At 35.8% G+C, this 21,492-nt stretch overlaps 1 protein-coding gene across 10 annotated transcripts in view; it reads left to right on the top strand.

The window, feature by feature from the left end:
* Positions 1 to 21,492, top strand: part of VRK1 (VRK serine/threonine kinase 1) — an 84,384-nt gene that overhangs the window by 46,584 nt on the left and 16,308 nt on the right. For 7 of the 10 annotated variants that reach the window (XM_073241883.1, XM_017672310.3, XM_036991784.2 and 4 more), the window contains 8 exons: positions 1,604 to 1,673; positions 2,910 to 2,997; positions 7,582 to 7,690; positions 7,807 to 7,899; positions 9,907 to 10,039; positions 10,815 to 10,935; positions 11,223 to 11,281; positions 14,881 to 15,059. In XM_073241883.1, coding sequence (XP_073097984.1) covers positions 1,604 to 1,673; positions 2,910 to 2,997; positions 7,582 to 7,690; positions 7,807 to 7,899; positions 9,907 to 10,039; positions 10,815 to 10,935; positions 11,223 to 11,281; positions 14,881 to 15,059 — 852 coding nt within the window. The remainder of the gene's footprint in view (positions 1 to 1,603; positions 1,674 to 2,909; positions 2,998 to 7,581; positions 7,691 to 7,806; positions 7,900 to 9,906; positions 10,040 to 10,814; positions 10,936 to 11,222; positions 11,282 to 14,880; positions 15,060 to 21,492) is intronic. The other 3 variants (XM_036991786.2, XM_036991787.2, XM_036991785.2) reach the window with 1 other exon arrangement.

The raw sequence follows: 21,492 nt of genomic DNA, 5'->3' as shown, positions 1-21,492 counted from the left end.
AGTTAGCATAGCTGCTAGGAAAGGAGCGACCCACAGGTTATGATGAAGCTTGAGGTCCTGGGTCCACAAATCAGGGCTTTGGCGCTCACAACTTAGTATATTGGTTAGTGTCTGCTTTTAGGAGGTGATGACCTATCAAGCCCTTGTATACCATTGTCTTCCAAGGTTGGCTGAAAATATACTTCCTGTAACAAATAAGGCAAGCTTATTTTCAGATTCTGCTCCAAGTGTTATATATGTTACCCATTTGCTACATAGAATGCTCATTCTTAATGAGGTGCTGCCTCTTTGAAGGTTGCCTAATCAGTCTTTTTGTAAATACTCTAAGTGGGGATTCCTATTTTTCTGAATTACAAGAGATCTGAGATCGTAGAACTGTATGTATAGAGCGACTTTATTTAAACACCAAGGAGTAAAATTAACCTCTGTTACAGTGAGGGAATCTAGAATGAATGTATTTTAAGTATTTGCAAAAGGCATCTCCAGGAGCCAAAATTACATATTTTGACAAATTTTCTCTTCAGTTAAGGTAGTGGGCCTCACTTACCAATTCTAAAGTTCTACTGAGCCTTGAACTCCAGCTACAAGATATTCTGTCCAAAATAACTTTCTTCCTGTACTTCATAAAAGAAAACTAGCCCTAAAATTTAGAAATGTTACTTTTCTCATTGGAACTTCTTGCTGCTTTTCAAAATTTTTCTCAGATTTTCAATAAACAAGATAATATCAATATAAAAATACCAAACATTAAATAAATACTAACTAGTTTTAATCAGACAAAATTTTCTGTTTAAAGAGTCCAAAAAATTACATGATGTTTCCCACTTTTCCATGTTTATTTAACAAGGAAAAACTCCCAATAGGCTGATAGTTCTTGTTTGTCAAATATGCCTCTTTACAAAAAAAATTTAACTGTTACTGTCCCTCAAAATGTGAATGAATGTAGTCCAGTAAAGTTGGTGGGAAACAATTGTTTTTGAGCCCCATTTTCCTCTTGACTTTAAATTATCAGGTGGGAAGTAAATTGGAGCGCCCTTTAGTTTGGAAAATGGGAATCAGTGTTAGAAGGAAAGAATGCAGTGCCTGCTTGCTCTGGAGTTCCAGAATGCTCTTCTTTTGGGTATGGGTTCTGCCACTTTTAACAATCTAGATATAACTGCAATGAGAAACAGAAAAGGAATGGGGTTTTTTCATTAATTGGTTAAATTAGGTATTGAAATTTTATTTAATCTTAGAAATATCTTGTAGTCTTTTGGTGAAACTGTTGACATGGTTGCTGATCTTTGCTAAAGAGAAAGCTTAATGAAGAAGATAAGCTTAAAGGCTTTTCTTAAACTTCTGCAAAGAGTAAGCTATATGTCTGATTTTATATATCTTATCACTTATAGAAATGTGAGAAAAATACAAGACTTACCGACTATTCTAAGAATATCTAAAACATTTCTAAAAAATTTGACTTAACCTTAAACATGGTTATAAACTTCAGTATAAAAATCACATTGTTTGGAAAGAAAAATTGGTTTGTTAGTCTTTTTGAAGGTTCATTGAAAATAACTCAGTAATCTTAACTACTGTTAGTACTAATTTACTCTTATGTTTTAAGGAACCCAGTGACAATGGACCTCTTTTTACTGAATTAAAATTCTACCAGCGAGCTGCCAAGCCAGAGCAAAGTAAGGAATACAATACACATATGTTTATACTTTTATTTTTTGAGAAATATTTTGTTTTTAATTGAAGTATTGTTGATAATACAATATTATATTGGTTTCAGTTGTACAACATAGTCATTCAGTGAGTAAATACATCACAAAATGCTCACCATGATAAGTGTAGTTAGCATCTGTGACCATACAGAGATACTACAATATTACTGACTATTCCTTGTGCTGTACATTTCATTCCTGTGGTTTATTTTATAAATGGAATTTTGTATCTTTTTATCCCCCTCACCTGTTTTGCCCATCACCACACCCCCCAGTCTCCAATGGCAAACACCAATTTGTTTTTTGTATTTATGAATCTATTTTGTTTGTTTGATTAAAAGAAACTTTTAAAATGACCACTGTTCTGTTTTGCTTAAGCCAATATTAGAGAATTGAATCTTCTCTTATGATGCCTTGTTAGTTTTTACTTTATAAATGGTTTCCATTTAAATGAGATCTGTATGAAAGAATTTTGATCTCTTAATGGGTTTGTTATAATAAGGTTTCACCTATATTTATACATATAAAAAAGTTAAATGATATATGACATTAGAAATACTGTTAAAAATTGAGAATTAATCCTAACCCAAAAGTCCTCCAAATCTTTTTTGAGTATTTTTTTAAACTCTTGAGAATCCTCTGGGGGATGCTGTAATTGGTGAAATAGAGCAGACTGTCAAGGAAGAGCGCCGGCCATCCTCTAGACGCCCTAGTGTTTCTGGTCCCCTCTCCTCTTCCCTGCCTTCCCCTCTACGAACTGGTCCGGGAATTCCCTTATAGGATGGTATCAGGCTTGGCAGTCTCTCAAGGAAGACTTCTATCTCTCTCAGAGCTTGATTTCCTGGTTGAGGTCTTTTAGAATGAGGTAAAAAAACTTTTAGATTAGAATAAAAAATTAGCTTTTCTGTGAATGCAGGGAAACATTTATATAATTAGAGAGATGAATTGTAACTGTAGTACTGTGATTTGATTTTTTTAGATGTTTTTACAGAATTTTTATTTAAAGACACTGTTTAGGATAGGATAAGAAAACTTATGAGTTAATAAAAATGCTTTGTCCTTTTCATTTACTGGTTATAATGTACTGTTCATTTTTTATAAATAAAGATGAAACTTTACTGCATGTATATATTCTGCTCTTAATGATTAAAAAAAATTGCATAAAACAAAATAGAAATACTGAGCATGTATTTTAACTTGTAGTTCAGAAATGGATTCGTACCCATAAACTGAAGTACCTGGGTGTTCCTAAGTACTGGGGGTCTGGTCTCCATGATAAAAATGGAAAAAGGTAAGAATATACATGTTTTTCTCTTGCCTTTTTTGTGCATTTGCTGTTCAGTTTCTTCTGTCAGTAATTATTTACTGGGCACGTACAGCTCTGTGAGGCGTTCATCTGGGCTTCTTGGAGGCATTGGACAGAGACTGTCTCTCTTCTGGAGGACTTGTGCAGAGTGGTAGCAACTGACTAGAACCCAGCCGACAAGTAGGAACAAAACCATATGTGCCCTGCCTTTTTTATTTCCCTTGAAAACAAACCAACAAACGAAAAACTCCATGTCATTTATGTAAAAAGTAGCCCTTTAGGTTTCAATTTGTAATTTCATGTTAAATACATAATATGCTGAGGGTAGATTCCTGCTCTTTATGAGGTTTCAGTCCAGATGGTGAGAAGAACAAACATGAATGAGACAAATAGAGAACAGTTAAGTGCTAAATTGTGTGCTTCTGACTTGTGTTAGGAGTTCAAAGCATGGGGAGAATGTGGTTAGCGTAGCTGAATTGGAGAAATCCCTGTGCTCTGATGCACAGTAACACCTTAAAAATCTTAGAATGAGTGAATGGAACTTCCTGGAGTAGGGCTGGTAGCCAAGATTTGGAGTAGATTTAGTTTGGAACTGGGAGTACATTGGTGAGGGTACTTTCAGCTACAAGTAAAGGAAAACTCTGGCTTGGCTCCCTAAGGAATCGTCAAGAGCCCAGGCCCCTGCATGTTACCCTCTTCACCTTGGCTTTGTTCTCTGTTCTCCATCCTGTGGTCTCAGGGTGGCTGCCCCATTTCTAGGCTTGCCAGGCAGATACAGTGTCCAACAGCGGAAAACAGTATTGCTGCTTGTGAGTTTGACTTTCCCTGCAAGGAAACCTTTCTGAACAGTCTCATGGCAGACTTGAGTTTTATCTTTGCACATCCTTAAACCAGTTACTGGCAAGGGAACAGTGATCACAGTGATTGGTGTGGTGAAGCACATGGCCATGTGGCAGAGGACGGAATGCCTGAACCAAGCAGCTGCTGTGTTAGAAAAGATGGAGAGAAGAGGTCGTTGCTGAGTGGGCAGCCAGCGTTGTTTATCTGGGAATTTGTATCCTGGAATCCATGTATTCCAGGGTGCTCCCTGAAGTAATGAGAACTTGGGGACTTCCTGAAGGGGTGTTTTATATCAGTAATATTTAATATATGCTTACAAGATGTGGTATGTCATATATGTCATGTTTTTGCTGGGAAAACATCTATAGTTTTTATGAAATATTCTGGAGAAATTGTATAGAGCAAGGATTAATTAAATTAAGAGCAAGGATTCTAGAGCTAGACTGCTTGCATTCAAATCTGTGTTTTGCCCCTTAAAATGTTTGTGACTGGGTAAGTTACTCGTTTTTGCCTCAATTTCCTCATCTGTGAAATAGAGTAACGGTTACTCACTAAGTAAGGGGGATTAAATGTAAAGCTGCTAGAACACGTGTAAGATACCTGTGTTAGCTTTTACTCTCAAAGGGGTCTTTGATCCTTAAATGTTAAGAACTGCTGGTTTAGAAAACCATGGAAGAGGAGGGACAGCATCTCAAGTGGGAGAGGAATGTGAACACAGGGCAGGGTGGGCTTCTGGTCTGCTGTGTCTTTCTTCAACAAAGGAAGAGGGCATGCATAGGTGTGGACGAGAAGGAAATCAGCTTCGAGAAAGAGACTGAGGCACCCAGTGAAGGCCCAGGGAGAGAGTGGTTTGTTACCAGTTGTGGTAGGTAGGAGAAGCTACTGCATGCTCTTGAACGAGGGACAGTGACATGATGGTGAAAGTGGTATTTGAGAATTGGTTTTGCCTGGTGAATTGGAACCTGTTTACAGAGCACTTGGGCAGGAAAATCCCTTACAGATGACTTCCTAGACAGCAGATGAATTTGTTATCTACCCCATGCACAGTAGTTTTATTCCTAAGAAACAGAACCTTATCAGAACCATATTTTGTGGAGACAATTGGAAGAGAACTGTAGCTGGGCTAGAGGACTTCAGACTTGGAGTAACAAGTTTTTTCCCCTCCTTCCAGAGTATCAGTATGAATTTCTTTGTCTTTCCTTCTTTTCTTTATCCTTCCCTCCCTATATATACAGAAGTGTATCACAGTTAAACTTAAACCTCCCCGAACCAGGTTATACCTGACTCCATCAGGTGTGGTCTTGGGCTGCCTGCTTGCAGTTTCTCATGTCACTCTCAATGTCGTCTCATGTTCACATTCCTCTCCCACTTGAGATGCTGTCCCTCCTCTTCCGTTGTTTTCTAAACCAGCAGTTCTTAACATTTAAGGATTAAAGGCCCCTTTGAGAGTAAAAGCTAACACAGGTATCTTACACGTGTTCTAGCAGCTTTACATTTAATCCCCCTTATTTAGTGGGTAACTGTTACTCTTTTTCACAAATTTGAATGCAAATCTCATGTCACAGTCTCTCATGTCAGTAAGATGGGGATAATAGTATGTCCTTTATGGATTTATTGTGAAGATGAGATGAAAACATGGAAATCTTAAGGGGGGTTTTCTGGCACATTGAGCATTCTCAGTAAATATTAGTTGCAGTCATCACCATTGTCATTATTGTTACCGTTATTATTGGTGCTATTTATTTTTGTTTGGGAATGGTGACTTCAAGTCATCAACACTGACCTTATACATTCTTTAAAAAAATTTGTTTTTATTGAAGTAAAGTTGACATACAATATTTTATTAGTTTCAGTGTACAGTATACTGATTCAACATTTATGTACATTGTGAAATGTTCACCACTAGACAGTCTTGTCACCTATTTTGTGATAAATCACAGAGTCAATTAAATATGCCTTGTGTGTGTGTGTGTCCTTTGAAGTGACTGGGGCCTGGAGAGATGGTGGAATCAAAGGTTAACTCTGGAAGCTGACTGACAGGAGCGCTGCAGGAAAGAGCTCCATCAGTGCGGACCAGAGGATGCTGGTGCTGGGACTCGAGCCTGGCACACTCGGGTCATATCTTAACTCATCACTTACTAGTGGTGGCCTTAGCTCTCTCAGCCTGTTCTTGTGTAGCATGAAGTTGCTAGAAGGGAGCATTAATCACTTCTAAAAGGACACATTAATCACCTATAAGGATTGATTTAATTTTTAAGTTGAAGCTCTTAAAAATAATTATTTTCATTCTCAGAAAAGTTAAGAAACAGTAAGATTGTCCTTCCAGCCCTCCTCCCCTGCCAGGACTCCTTACTTTTCTCTGTGATTTGTAGTAATATGTATATAGTGCTTAGAGCAGTGTTAGAATCACGAAAACATTAGCTACTGTCATTATTAAATCATTTATAATCCTTCATACTGATTTATATTTTTCCATTACTTGCATCCTTTTATCCAAGTCCCCAGGAAAATATACATCGATGGTTTTATTTTAGAAGAGTTACTTAGAAATAACTTTGACTTTACTACACAGTGGTAGAAATATCCTTGCAGATAATATGATAAACATTTGTCTGCAGTATAAGGAATCATGCTTCAGGTGATGTGTGTGATTTAGAAATGGTGAGGTGATTAAAGGATGGTTTAGAGTGGTGGTGGTGGTGGTAATAGGAGCACCTGCCTCACAGGGTGAAGTGGGGCCTGAATGCACGGATGCTTCCAAAGTGCTTAGAGCAGTGCTGTGCTCCCACCAGAGCTTCGGTAAACGCTAGCTGTTTTCACGATGATGATTAACCTCATCCTCACTGGAAGATATTTCGATACATTTTGAGTGTGGTCTTGTTTTTTCTTTATTGAGTGGTTTAACTAGACAAGTAAGAATCTGGAAAAGTTTCTAAAGATAAAAGCTGTTTTCAGAGCTAAAGATGAACTGTGTGACTGCGTCTAGGTGGTGCTTTTCAGTACACACATGGCTACTAAACCTGGGAACTTGAGTGCTGGAAAGACCTTGGAAAGCATGAGGTCCTGTTCTCTCATTTGATACTTAGGGAAATTGAGGCCCAAAGAAGTAATGTGAATTGGCCAAGATAACATATTGGGCTTGTGGCAAAACCAAGATCTTTATGTTTTTCAGGATATTTGGTCTTCCCCAAATCTTGGCCATTGAGTATTTAATATATAATCTTTTTACACCATTTAAGCAATTTTATTCAATTCGGTATTGTTACAGTATTTCTTGACAGTTCTGCTATAAATAGAATGTTAATACTGCTAAAATATGCCCTAAAAATAGAGGAAGCATTCAAAGGCAGGAAGCTAGTACCCAGAAACATAAATTACCTTTGATTATGAGAAAAATCAGTGATATCAGTCTTACTAAGATTGATCTTTACTCTGAGTGAGTCTGTGGGATTCTGTCTGTGGACGTCATCTTACATTGAATATATTCTCATGTAACCACGTGAGAAAGGAAGCCCTCAAGATGAAAGGCAGGACTGGATGCACTCCTAACTCTTGGGATTTCTAGTTAGAAGAAATTGTTTCAAATGTTTGTGTTTCTTCCCTTTTTTTTCATTTTACTTCCTTACTAAACCTTGCCTTGAAAAAGTTACTTTGAAAGGAGAGTACTCATTGCAAGATAGGTTTTCCTTAGTTATATTTTGTTCATTGACTTGTCTTGTTCATCTTCAGTTATAGGTTTATGATAATGGACCGCTTTGGGAGTGACCTTCAGAAAATATATGAAGCAAATGCCAAAAGGTTTTCTCGAAAAACCGTCTTGAAGCTGAGTTTAAGAATTGTATGTGAGCTACATTCTTGTTTTTCATCCAGTAAAGGCTAGTTGTGTTGAAGCTCAGTCCTCTGCTGGTTGGTGTTAGGTACTGCAGTAATTTATTCTATATGGTGTTTTCATAGCTGGATATTCTGGAATATATTCATGAGCATGAGTATGTACATGGAGATATCAAGGCCTCAAATCTTCTTCTGAGCTACAAAAATCCTGATCAGGTAGGTTTATAACTTTAATTCTTACTATTTAAAAACTGTTGTTTGAAAACAAGATATGGTTGCCTTGAACTTTTGAACCCATGCTGAAGTTTTACTTTTTGAAGTAGATATGGAAATAGTAATATTTCTCCTTGAAACTTTTATCTAGTTAACATTCTGCATTTTTGATGCGATTTGTTGGCACTTTATCAAGTTGGCTATTTTACCCTAAATAATATTCAGAAGAAGTACTTGTAATACAAAATGAATTTCAAATAGCTATTTGGGGGTGGAAGCTTAAAATTATATAGTGCACCAATGAATTATGTTTGCCTGTCTGCTTTGTCATTTTTTTTATTTCCTTTGTTCAGGAAATCCATCAAATATAAGTGTTCTGTTACTTGGAAAATTTGGTCTTTAACATGTTGATTACTCAAATCAATTGGTTTACAGAAATATCTTAGCTGTCTAAATTTGTATACCCTTGGTGTTTGGAATTCAAATGTGCATTTTTTTAGTTTATTACATTCACTTTCTAATTTTTACTTTTTAAGGAAAGGAGAAAAGCTGGTGCTATTTTGCCTTTATTTGGGTCAGTTTAGTTGGTGTAGAACAATTTATACAATTGTTTTGAAGCTGTTTCTATGATTTTAATAAAAGTAAGGTTTCGCTGACACTCATAGTTGGGCCCACTGTGTTTAATCCATTGCATGTTTGTCATTCTGACTTGATCTTGTATAAGAAAGGAATATTTAAACATTTTAAGTGTTTATATTGACACCCTACACTTCTGCTTTTCCTCAAACCTTCCTGTAACTTCCTCTTGCTTGTTTTTCCGTTTCCTTCGGCTCCCCTTTCTTGTCATCTCACATATGTTCTTTCCCTCCCCCATCTCCCTAATGGTGGCTCTAAGGGATCTGTCTGTAAATGCGTAACAGAAGAAAGTTGCTCTCCTGTAGCATACTAATGGGGAAATCTTGAAGGCAATCACAGACTTTGTAGACATCTCATTTTAGATGTTTTTAGGTTAAAAACCAGCAAAACGAAGCTAGGAACCTGAATGATAAGGATTCTGTTAACTGAAGTAGATTGGACATGTAAAATATAGTAAATAAAAATACAGATTATTTCAGTTTGCAGTTGACTGAAACACGCTGCCTTTGTTTATAATGGGAATATTTTTTGTGATTCTGTCATCCTGTGGGCACATGTTTTGGATGGGATTATTTTTCAAGTATTAGATGTATATGCTAGATCCATTCCCATATTTTTACTTCAGATCCCTCTTGTGACCAAATTCATATACTTGTGAGACAGTTACCCAGGATTAGAGATGTAATATGTGGCTATGGAATAGAAGAAAGTGAAATTTATTAGCTTTGTATGCTAATCAGGCCGACATGTACTTGCCCACAGATACGTGTGTATAACATTAAAATTTAGTTTTAATTATGAAGACTTGACTTTAATATATAATATTTAAATGTAGATAAAAGCCTCATCTAAAGGTTTTTCACATCATTATAATCTTAGAAATATTTTTATGAAGTGAATTGCTATTTGGTTATTTTATAAGGGAAGCAGCTAGAGGAGTAGAAACTACCTAACATACTGTGTCAACTAAGTTTGCAGTCTTACATTCAATGTGTGGCAGTTGTACCTCAGCAAATATTGGTGGTTTACTCTGCTCAATTTTGTTTAGGCTCTGTAAATAAAAGTGTAAGATTTATAGTCCTTGCTCAAGTTGAGGAGACAAGATTAATTACAGGTGTAACACATAATCGTCTAAAAAAGTATATAAAGTCAGATGATACTATCTGAACTGTAGCTACATGGTCATTTAACATTTTTCTTCAAATAAGTCTTTCAATTTAAGTATTTGCTACTTTTGCATATTGAATGTAACTTGCTTGAGGTGACTTGTCGATGAATCTACCCACAAATGATGGTATATTCTTTCTGGGCTTTAAAGAAGTATTTGTGCCATCATTTTGGCTTTAATGTATCTTGGTGCTTGGACTTTTTTAGGTGTACTTGGTAGATTATGGCCTTGCTTATCGCTACTGCCCAGAAGGGATTCATAAGGAATATAAGAAGGACCCCAAAAGATGTCATGATGGCACTATTGAATTCACCAGCATTGATGCACACCATGGTGTGGGTACGTCATCTGCACTTGAACAAGAAATACACTGGTAACATTTTCAACTGAATTCCCACATGGTTCTTAATCCTGCAGAGGTGAATACGTAGATAAGTAAGAACTGAAGAGGTAAGGTAAGAGGGGGAAAAAAGGGAGTGGTTGAACTTCTGTGATTGTGTAACAGGACCCCTGCTGTTCTCTCCTCATCTTCCTTCTACCCGTCAAGATACCAAGGTTTTAGCAGGGAAAGGGGTTTAGTTAGCTGAGCAAGGATTTGTTTTTGGTTTTATTTCGCTTAATTAGATGTTAGGATTTTTTTCCCCCTTATGTCTTTCTGTGTCTTAGGCAGTTACAACTTTGTAACAGGTAAACTTTTATTTTGTTGCCTATTAAGTTAGCCTGCTTCTTTAGCGGGCATATCTTTTTCCTGTGCCCAGCACTGTAGAGGAGCTAACATCCCCAGCTCTTTGGGCTTCTCAGTAGCTTCCTAAATTCTTAATATCACCAAATTTTCCAAAGGCAGTATTAAAAGTGTCACTGTTTTTAATTTATTTCCTGGACTTATTTAATGGTCTCATTTTGAAACTCTGGAGTTTGCCAATTTGAGTTTCAAAGGTAATTATTAGCTGGAGGTAAATTATTTCTTTTATATTGGCCAATATTCAATGCAGTAAAAGTTTTATGATGAAAAGCAAGACTGTAAAGTTGGCTCTTTAAACTTGTTTTATAATACTTGAAACTATCTCTTAAACATTATGCCAATATGTTTAATCTGTTTCTTTTGTATTCATAGCCCCTTCAAGACGTGGTGATTTGGAAATACTTGGTTATTGCATGATCCAGTGGCTTAGTGGCCATCTTCCTTGGGAAGATAATTTGAAAGATCCTAACTATGTTAGAGATTCCAAAATTAGGTAAACAGAAACTTACAATAAATTATTTTGGGTAAAATCATGTAAGGCAAATGTTTTTTAGTTAGAATTTCTTGATGGAAACTAGTTTTAACTGGTACTAATTAGAAATAAGAAGTACTTGTTAAACAGGATTCTTGGTCTTTAGTTCAGTTATTTTAGAAGAATGTCTTTAAGCAAATTTGGATGTAGCACAGTGCTGCTTAATATGCTATTTACTCTTATTAAATATTAATCAGTTTCTGTGTCATTAAGCTTCAAACAATGACTCATTCTTTAATTTTTAACAGATACAGAGAAAATATTGCAGGTTTGATGGACAAATGTTTTCCTGAGAAAAACAAGCCAGGTAGGAAAAGGCTTCTTAAATGTTCACAGGGATTTTGTTTTCTGGGAGGAAAAAATAAGGATGTCTATGGAATGTCCCATCTTGTAAGAACTTAGCTATTTTTCAGTGTGATCATTTTACTGGGGCCTGATCTCATCATAGGAGTACTTCCTTTTCCAAAGGTGGGCTGAATGAGCAGTTGGGCCTCATTCAGTTATTATTCAGTGCTTTCAGGAAAGGAACCAGATTTCATTCCTTAATTCAGTGTTTTTTTTTTTAATTGGGGGTTAATTGTGTGTCAACAACTGTTCTAGACACTAGGGATGCCTCAATGAGCAAAACAAGTAACAGTTTCTATCCTCATGCAACTAATGCTTTGGCTGGAGAGATAGACAGTAAATCAGGGAGTGAATTTTTCAGTGTATTACATGGTTAGTACGCTGGAAAAAAGAAGAAAACAGAGAATAAAATTAGGGGGTCTATGGATGGCATGGGGAGTAAAGTGGGGATTGGAGTAAAGAGGATTGGAATTTTAAAGAGGGTGGTCAGGGATGGTGTAAGGAGGTGACATTTGAGCAGTTGTAGAAGGAAATAAGGAGTGAGCTCTGTGGAAGTCTGGGGAATAGTGTTCTAGGCAGAAGGAACATAAGTGCCTGGTGTATTTGAGGGATGTGTCCTTTTAGGCCAGTATAAGGACTTTTGAGCAAGAACATAAGGTTTGAAGTAGAAGATTGACATGAACTGTTCACCTTTAAGGGAAATCTTTCCTGCTTGTTTTAGGGCAGACTGCTTAGGGAGCAGGGCAGGCTATGAACAGGAGCAGGTCAGGGGGCTACTGCAATGATCCCAGCCACGAAAATAGCAGTGGAGAGAATGAGAAGTGGTCAGTTTGGATGTATTTAGAAGTCTTTCCAACCCTTTGTTCAGGTATCTCCTTTTAGGGGGTTGCCTTGACCTTATGCTGTTTAAAATCACAGACTACCAAGCGCATCAGTTACAGGCTTCTCAGAATCTCTCTCAGGCCTCCTGCCAGGCATGAGCCACTCCCTCTGGCCTAATGGATCACTAGCGTAACTTCAACACCAAAGATTTGTCTTTGAACTATACAGAAATGGAATCCCCGAGTAAATAAAATGGATAAAAATCCCTGCCCTCATCAAATTAACATTCTGGTGCTATTGAAGTCCTTTTTCTTTCACTCAGCATTTATTTGTGAAATTCATTCCCATCGTTGGACTTGTTAGAATGTATTTTTAAGCTTTATTGGTGAGTAACTCACAAATCTAATTACTTACATGTAAAGTGTACAACATGGTGATTAGATATACATATACATTGTAGAAGGATGGCCAAGTCAAAGTAATTAACACATCCAGCACTTCACATAGCCGACTTTCTTTTTTTTTTGTGGTGAGAATGCTTCAGATCTACTCTCAGCAACTTTCAAGTATAACAATATCATATTCTTAACTCTAGTCAACATGCTGTGCATTAGGTCCTTATGAGACCTAAATGCATGTTTAACAGTAACTTGTTTATTCTCATTTCTAATACTGTTGTTCCATCATATTTATATACTGTTATTTATGTATTCCTTCTGTTGGATTGTTTCAATTTTTGGCTGTTATCTATTGCCAGTTACACATGCAGATGTATAGTCTACCTGCAGTTGATTATTGTGTGTCATATGAGGAGAGATCAACTTTCTTCCCTACCCTTGTATTTATATTCACTTTGACCCAATAGCCTATCTTGAAAAGACCGTTCTTTCTCTATGGTGCCACCTTTGTCTTAAATCAAGTGTGAAACTATGGATCAGTTTCTAGATTCTTCTCTTTCATCATTCTTTTTGTCTATTCTTGGGCCACACTATCCTAATTACTATAGCTTTATCTTTAGTCATGATTTGGTAGTTGATATCCAGCACTGTTATTCTTTAAACTTGACTTTGCTGTTTTGCTATTCTTGACCCTTTGTATATCTGTGTACATTTTAGAATCACCTTGTCAATTCCATATATATCCCCTCCCTCTCTAGTTGGCTGGAATTTTGGGTGGAATTGCATTGGCTTTACAGACTAATTGAGGGATATTAACATCTTTACACTACTGAGTCTTCCAATCAGCTGATACGGTATATCCTCCACTTATTGTGCTCTCACTTAATTTCTCTCAATTGTGCATTATAGTTTTCTCTGCAAATAATCTTGCCTGTCTTTCATTATATTTGTTATTAGGTATTTTGTGACTTTTGATGCTATTGTAGGTGATATATTTTTTAAAAATTGCATTGTCCATTTCTTTGTTGCTAGTATACAGAAATAGTTTTTTAATATTTACCTTGTATTCTGTGACCTTGTTACATTTACCTATTAGTTCTACTAGTTTTTTGTAGATTCCTTAGGATTTTCTACACACACTATGATGTGTTTTACATCTTCCATTCCACTCTTTCTGCCTCTGTTTCTTTTCTTGCCTTATTGTACTGGCTAAAAGTGTACATGACTATTTCACTGAATTTGAAGTGGTGAAAACGGACATCCTTGCATTTTCCTCTCTTAGAAAGTTTTTAATATTTTACCATACTTAGTGATGTTTGCTTTAGGTTTTCTGTAGATTTCCTTTATCCTATTAAGAAAGTTGAGTGGAGGGATCTTTGTTTCTTTCTTCATGTGTCCCAAGTATCTAGGATCATGGCTGGCATGTAGAGGTTGCTTAATAAGTAATCAGATGAATGGATGGGGATATGTATGTGAGTATGTAGCACTGACAGATCTCTTCATTTATTGGATGTGGGTCTTAGAAGAGAAGATTCTTGCCTTGAGGAGCTGGAACAATGGAATTCTCAGTTAACTGGGTCAGGGTAAGCTGCAGGGGAAACAGGTTTTCAGGGTGGGGTAGGAGTTTGGAGGTGAATTTGTTGGGATTTAAAATTAGAATTATAGATTCAAGAGCAGTGGATATACGTGTTCAGAGGTCAGTGGAAAGCTAGTGGAGATATGTGTGTATGAGCCCAAAGATGGATTTTTAGTGTTGAGACATGTTGGTCCTGACAGGAAAGATTTTTTTTTATGGATATGGTTCTGCTTCAGTTTCCACTGAACCTTTATCATTCAGAAGCCGTTTTTTTTCTTATGGTAAAACCAGGCCTTGCTTCCTTTTTTCTTCAACCTGCTTGTGGTGTTTTTATTTATTTACACAAAGAATGCAGCTCTTTTCTATAGAACTAATTAATGACTTCTCTGGCAAAAAAATCTTGGCTGTGATATTCCTTGTACTCAAGTACATTTTACTTCATAGTCTTTATTCTAGGTCTTTTTGTATTTTTTTAATAGCTTTAAAATTATAGCAGTTATGTTTGTACATATATAAATTTTAAGTATGTCTTCTGTTGTCTCTTACTATTATAAAACTTTTTTATGTGGTATATCAAAATGCATTTTTATTTGACTTTATCTGACATTTCCTAAGTCCAAAAGCATCCTTTGAAGGTGATTGAAAAGAACGTCTTAAGATATACATTTGCATTTTGTTTTTACTATAACCATGAATTATTTTCTTACAAGAGATGAGTATGCTATATTTATGATTTATAAATTACAAACTGTGTTACTCTTTTAGATGAAATTGCTAAATACATCGAAACAGTGAAATTACTGGATTATGCTGAAAAACCGCTTTATCAAAACTTACGAGATATTCTTTTGCAAGGACTAAAAGCTGTAGGAAGTAAGGATGATGGCAAACTGGACCTCAGTGTTGTGGAGAATGGAGGTTTGAAAGCAAAAACAATACCGAAGGTGAATTTTGTTATTGAATTATCCTTTGGCTTCCTGTGGTTATAATTGCAAGAAACACTAGTTTTAGGAAAGTACATTAGTAGCTCAGTAAAGAAAATAATAACAGATTGTTTGCCAATTAAATACTTGTCACCATTTATGTAAAGGGAAACTCTTTATGGTACAAAAAAATGTGGAGGGTTGTAGAAAAATGAATTATTTCTGTGTTCCTTATGCCCGATAGCAAGTTATTAAATTCTTAAGAAGATTCTGACTTGGGATACTAGTACCTGTCAGAGGGATTTGGATGGGCACTCAGTTCATACAGTTTGTGCCTTCTTTTCTCCTGGGTCACGCGTTGGGGCTGCTCTTGTCTCTCAGTTTTTCCTTGTTGGTGTGGTCAAAGTGTTACATCATTTGAAAATTGGTATTTGAAAAACTCCCATTTGAAAGTTCCCTTGTTTGTTGGTGTGCCATATTTACCACTTGAGTATTATTTTGCTATTTACAGAAATATCACTTTGTAAAGCTAAGTATCTGCATATAAAGGGATTAAATTTTTGGAGATGTATGTTAAGAAATAGTGAACTTTATGGTAGAAATATTGCAGGCATGTAAATAGCTCCTGATATCACTTTAAGTTTAGATTTGACAGATATATTTATTGCTTATTTTTAATAGTTAATTAGTATCTTACTGATTGCCTTTGTAATCTGAAATTATTGGATAAAATATTAATTGCTTTTATATGGGAAAGGAAGACAACTTTTAGAAGAAAAATATTTTTTACATTATTGACCATTTTTAATGTCATTAAATTGCACTAAATTCCTTTGAAAATCTCATATTCTAAACTGAGAAAAAGGGCTGAGAACAAATTTTCATTTTAAAATAAGCAGCATATTAAAATATTTTCATAATTTGTAACTTACAAAAGAGATAGGAATTTTGAAATTGTATCTTGAATTTGACTTTTTTGACAAGTAGTAGTTCTCTTTGTAGTTTCATCTCAGAAATGAAATTATACGCATGAATCTCCATATACATTTTTTTCTTTCATAAGTTTTGTCTTAATTGCATTTACTCCATTTTTGTTGTCAACAAGTGTGCTGAAAGCCACATCCAGTTTTGAAATGAAGAGGATAAAAATGGAAGCCTGAGTGGAATTTTTCAGTAAGGTAGTAAGCTTAGAGTTTGTGTTCATTTATAAACATACAGCATGCATCTTCTTGCTCAGGACAGATCGCTCTATGTTACTATTTGTAGCTAGCTTATGTAATGTTTCTCTCTAAAATTTTGCTGATTGATAAGTGAACATCTTTGCTGCAGTGAGAACTTGTTCAGTGCTATTCCCCCTTTCTTTGCAAATCACTGTTGTTTGGACCTGTGTGCTGGAGAAAATGTGGTTTCTGCAGGTTGGCTGACTTTCAGCTGAACAGGTCAGTCTGCTGCAGAGCTAACATCTGTGACCTTGTAATTCTCTTGTGTCCTTGGGTAGTTTAGAAGGCTGGAAATTTCTTGTTGGACCATCGTTACATGTATAAAGCTTTATTTAGGAGAAATAAATGAATAACAAGTTGAACTATTAGATATCCTTCATTAGTTTACTGCTTGCTGCTCCCCCCCACCCTCAATAGCTGACACAGGGCTATTCTTTGTATTAAAAATAAATTTATAAGAGTTAAGATCAGGTAAGATCAAGCTGCTGGATAGCCATGTAACTATAGGTGAGTTGTTCATTTTGTGGGCCTTTGTTTTTCTATTTGTAAAGTGAAAGAGTTGGACCAAGCTAGTGTTTTGTTGTCTAGCTTTTTTTTTTTTTAATGCCACAGAATATTTTCTTCAAATTACAATATCCCATATCTAAAACACAAAAGCAGAATGCCAGCACCTGAAAAGTAGGGGTCTTGCGCAAGGAAAAGCTTTCTTCTTTGAGAAATTGGTATTCCATCTTTTAGCAAGTGGTATAATTGAGAGGTCTTTTTTGATCTGGTTACCAGGAAGCTTAGAGCTAAATGTGATGCTTAGTCATAGAAACTATATTTATCTTTGTAACTAGCATATTTGCTCCTTCCTCTATTCCTTTGTCATAATTTTTTTTAAAAAAGTGTATGTGCTTTGTGTTTATGAGACTCAAATCTCTTTTGGAAAGGGGTCGGCTTAATTAATGCAATGTATTTTCTCTTTATGTTCCTAGGAGATATCCATTATGGTAAAAACCTCTAAGAATTGGTCCTCAGTGGAATGAAGCAAGGTTTCTGTGTATTTTTTATATCCATGCTTTTGATTTTGGTGCAGTAAATTTGGAAATCAGAGTGAAATGTGAATTTATCCACTTGCAAATGTTTTCAGCTTCAATAGCCTAAGAGTTTTATTTGAAGCACAGAATTTTGGGATGACATAAAGCCGAAGGAAGAGACTTAAGTTACCAATCTGCCCTTAAAAAGTACATTGTCAAAGAGTGTTATGGTTTATTAGAACTAAACACTTTATCTGTCAGGATAGTTGCAACAGTTACTGGATTCAGTACCAAGAGTTTGTACTCTTAGATCAACATTCAGAAATTATTTGTAAAGTCTAATTTATGTACCTGGTCAAGGCTAGATTCTTGGGACTCTGAAGATCAATAACATGTAGTTCCACCCTTAAAGAATCCCTCCCTGCCCCATCTGGGTTAAGAATAGCTTAATTTACTGGAAAGAACTCAGAAAGTTAAAAGGGCATTAATACCTCCATTAGCTATTTTCTTGTAGGGTTTTGATTAAGTTGATTGCCCAAGCCAACAAAATGTGCTGTTCATTAGAATCTCTTGGGTCTCATCCTTGGAGATTCACCGAGTAGGTCTATAGTGTGTGACCCTGTAGTTTGTATTTTACTTTTTCATCACATACAGTATATATTGTTGCTCCCTATGAATGATGTGCACGTACCCTTCTTTGCACCTCAATTTTTTTTTAGTTATATTATGCTAGTTGGCTTTTCTAGAGATTTTCTGAAGAATCATTAACATTGTTGAATAAGTCCTCGTGGACATTCAGCCTGGAACAGGGTACACCTTGGTCTGCCATTGCAGGTGGGGTCTGCCGTTGCTTTCATGGGTACCTTCTTGTGTCTCTTTTGAGGTGACCACTCCACATGCAGTATTCAGTTTATACCATGTAGCCCATAGTTTAAGTCCCATTGCCCCAAATATACCCTTTAAATATGGTGAAAGTCTGTCCAGCTGTTTCAACTTAATAGAATAATAGAAATTATATTTTAATTATATAAATTTTGATTGTTGAAGTTGATACATTTCTTTCCTTTTTCTAATGGCAGTTTAGCCATAGCGCTGTATTTAAGTGGATTCAGTGTATACTAATAATTCTTTAACTTAGGTGCCCCATTATTGATTCTTTATTTCAATCTCATTTTATTTGGCTGGATTTTGTCAAATTGTTTTTCCCATATATTTTCATGTGAGATTATGATATATGTACAGAAAAGTACACAATTAAATGCGGAATTTGAACTTTGCAAGTGAACATATGCATTTAAACTTCACTTGGATCATGATGTGGATCATCAGAACTCCAGAAAGCCCTCCCCTGCCCCCGCTCCCAGCCATTATCCCTTCATTAAGAGTAACCAATATATTGACTTCTATTGACTAATACTCAAAACATATTAGTTTTGCCATAAAAAATTCATAGTAATAACATCATACAATGTGTAGTCTTTGTGTCTCTTTCATTCATTTGTATGTTTGTGAATTTCCATTCTTTTGCTTATAACAAGTTTATTTTTCATTTCTATATAGTACTGCATTATGTGACGGTATCATAACTCACTTAACCCTTAACCCTTCTGCAATTGATGGGTCTTTGCATTGTTTCCAGTTTTTGGTGATTGCAATAATGCTGTTAGGAACATTCTTATAATTTATTTTGGTAAATATATATATTTATTTCAATTTGGGTTTAGACATAGTGAAATTACTGGGGCATAGGGTTTATTTGTGTTTAGCTTTAGTAGATAACTGCCAAGCCGTTTTTCCAAAGCAGCTATCCCAGTTTACACTCCCACCAATAGGTTATGAGTGTTCATTGCTCACTGACACTACTATTGCATTATATTTAGTTTTACCTGTTTTGGTAGATGCATAGTGGTATTTCCTTATGGTTTTTAATTTAATCTCTTTGAGAATATTGATTTCGAACACCTTTTCATATGCCCATCTATCTTGATTATCCTTTTTTTGTGAGGTATATCCCTAGTTTTTTGTTTATTAAAAAAACTGGGTTGTTTTATTTATTTTTTTAAATTGGAATATATCTGATTTACAATATTATATTGGTTTCAGATATACAGCATAGTGACTCAGTGTCTGATTTCTTTTGATTTGCCAGAGTTGACTACTTTGTATGTATACAGTATACATGTTGCACATATTTGCCAGTGAGTTGTCTTTTCACTTTCTTAATATGGTATCTTTTGATGAACAGAAGTTCTTCATTTTAATGAAGAGGAATCTATCAGTCTTCTTGTTTATGCTTGGTGCTTTTTCTTTTTGTATTCTATTTTAGGAAAAAAAATTTTTTGTATTTTAGGAAAATTTTGTCTACCTCAAGATTATGAAGATAGTCTGCTACTATCAAGATATTTTATCTTTTGCACTTAGGTCTACAATTTAACAGATTGGTTTTGTGTGTGGTATAAGTCAATATTTATTTATCCCCTGTGGCTTTCTAGTTGATCTGAATCATTTATTGAATCCCCATAGTATGTAGCAGGTTTTTAGGGCAATGATACGCGTTTGGGTCTGTTTTCTAGAGCCCAAACCACACTGTTTGGACTCCTGGTTTCATAATGATATCTGATAGTTAAGTCCTCCAACTTTGTTCTTCCTTAAGATGGTCTTTGCTATTCTTGGCCCTTTGACTTTATATAAAGATTTTAGAATCAGCTTTTTAATTTCCACAAAAATACTTCTGGGATTTTGATTGAGATTGCATCGACTCTTGTCATTTGGAAAGAACTGACATCTTCAGACTCTTCTGTTCCATGAGACTGACATCTTCATACTATTCTGTTGCATGAATATGGCATAGCATACCCTTATATTTATTTTGGTGTTCTCTCATTTCTCTCAGTCATGTTTGTAGTTGTCTCTGTAGAGATCATATACATCTTCCATGTCTATTTTGTTTTTAATATATTTGTAAGTTCTATAATGATCACTCCAGTTTATTAGCTATGCAGTTTCCTTGCTATCTCTGTTTTCTTTTTTATCATTTCTCATTTCCTCAGTTTTTAAATCTTCTTTTCTTTTTTGAGCTTCCAATGCATTTCATAAAAATTTTGGGGGAGGACTGTTTTCTTTCAGAGGGGAGTCTTCAGTTATCATATTCATGCTCTGATTATTTGTTTCATTTTCTTTTTTTGTCCGCAGGTATTCTTTATTGGCATGCTTTCTTGATCTTACTAATGTTGAATAAGGATGGCTTTATCTGCACTTAGTAGATTACTGTATTTGTGAATCTTTGGCTTTACCACTTTTTTTATTAAAGTATCATCGATAACCAATCTTACAAAGGTTTCACATACACAGCATTGTGGTTTCAACGCTCACCCGTATCATCGAGTCTTCCTCCCTTCCCTCCACCCGTCGCGGTCCCTGTGGGTCTAGCAAGATGCTGTGGAGTCATTGACTTGTCTTCCCTGTACTCTGCTGCCTTCCCCGTGACCTGCCTATATTGTGATTGCTGATTACAGTGACTGGCTTTTCCATCTTATGTTGCTTTTCCTCATAGTTTGGATTTGAGGACTTGGCACTGTTAGTTCATTTTCTTGTCCTGCAGGCGCATATTTGGGGAGGATCTGGAGAGCCATGGCTCAGCAGATACCATAGGCCAAATTATGTCTTTCCTCAAAGTTGCTTCCATTCCTTCAGAGCCACCAGAAAAAAGTTAGGTGAAATGCATTGATTTGTTAATGCATTGTTAGTTAATCCATAGTGAAAGAGAGACTTCATTGGGGATGTGGTCTCCATAGCTTTTTATGTTTTACTTATTTGTTTTCTTTTGTCATCTGTTTTGGAAAAATCTTTGTTTATTGTTGAAAACAATTAGTCCTGAATGAATTTGATTATTCTGCCTTCTTTCTCCAGGAAACAGAATTGCAGGTCCTGCTTATAGTGAGGTACGGTGGAAGTAGGGAAGGTCTTCTCTTTTCAAAAGGCTTTTCCAGTCCTTTTTTTAAAAGCTTCCTGCTTGTTATTTTGTAAGTTGGAGATCATTGGTGAAACCCTTCAGAATGGTGTTCACTCACTTTCTTTTTCCCAGTATAGTTTAGTGGTGTGTAGGAGCTACGTGTTGCTTTCTGGTTATGCTGTGAGGTTCTGCCACTGTTTGCTGCCGAAATACTCCCTAATTGTTATTTTGGGTTCATTTCTTCAGATTTTGGGCAGGGAGAG

This window comes from Manis javanica, chromosome 8, assembly GCF_040802235.1.
Source record: "Manis javanica isolate MJ-LG chromosome 8, MJ_LKY, whole genome shotgun sequence".
Lineage (NCBI taxonomy): Eukaryota > Metazoa > Chordata > Mammalia > Pholidota > Manidae > Manis > Manis javanica.
Note: the sequence above shows the minus strand (reverse complement) of the source record. Positions and strands in the feature narration are given on the sequence as shown.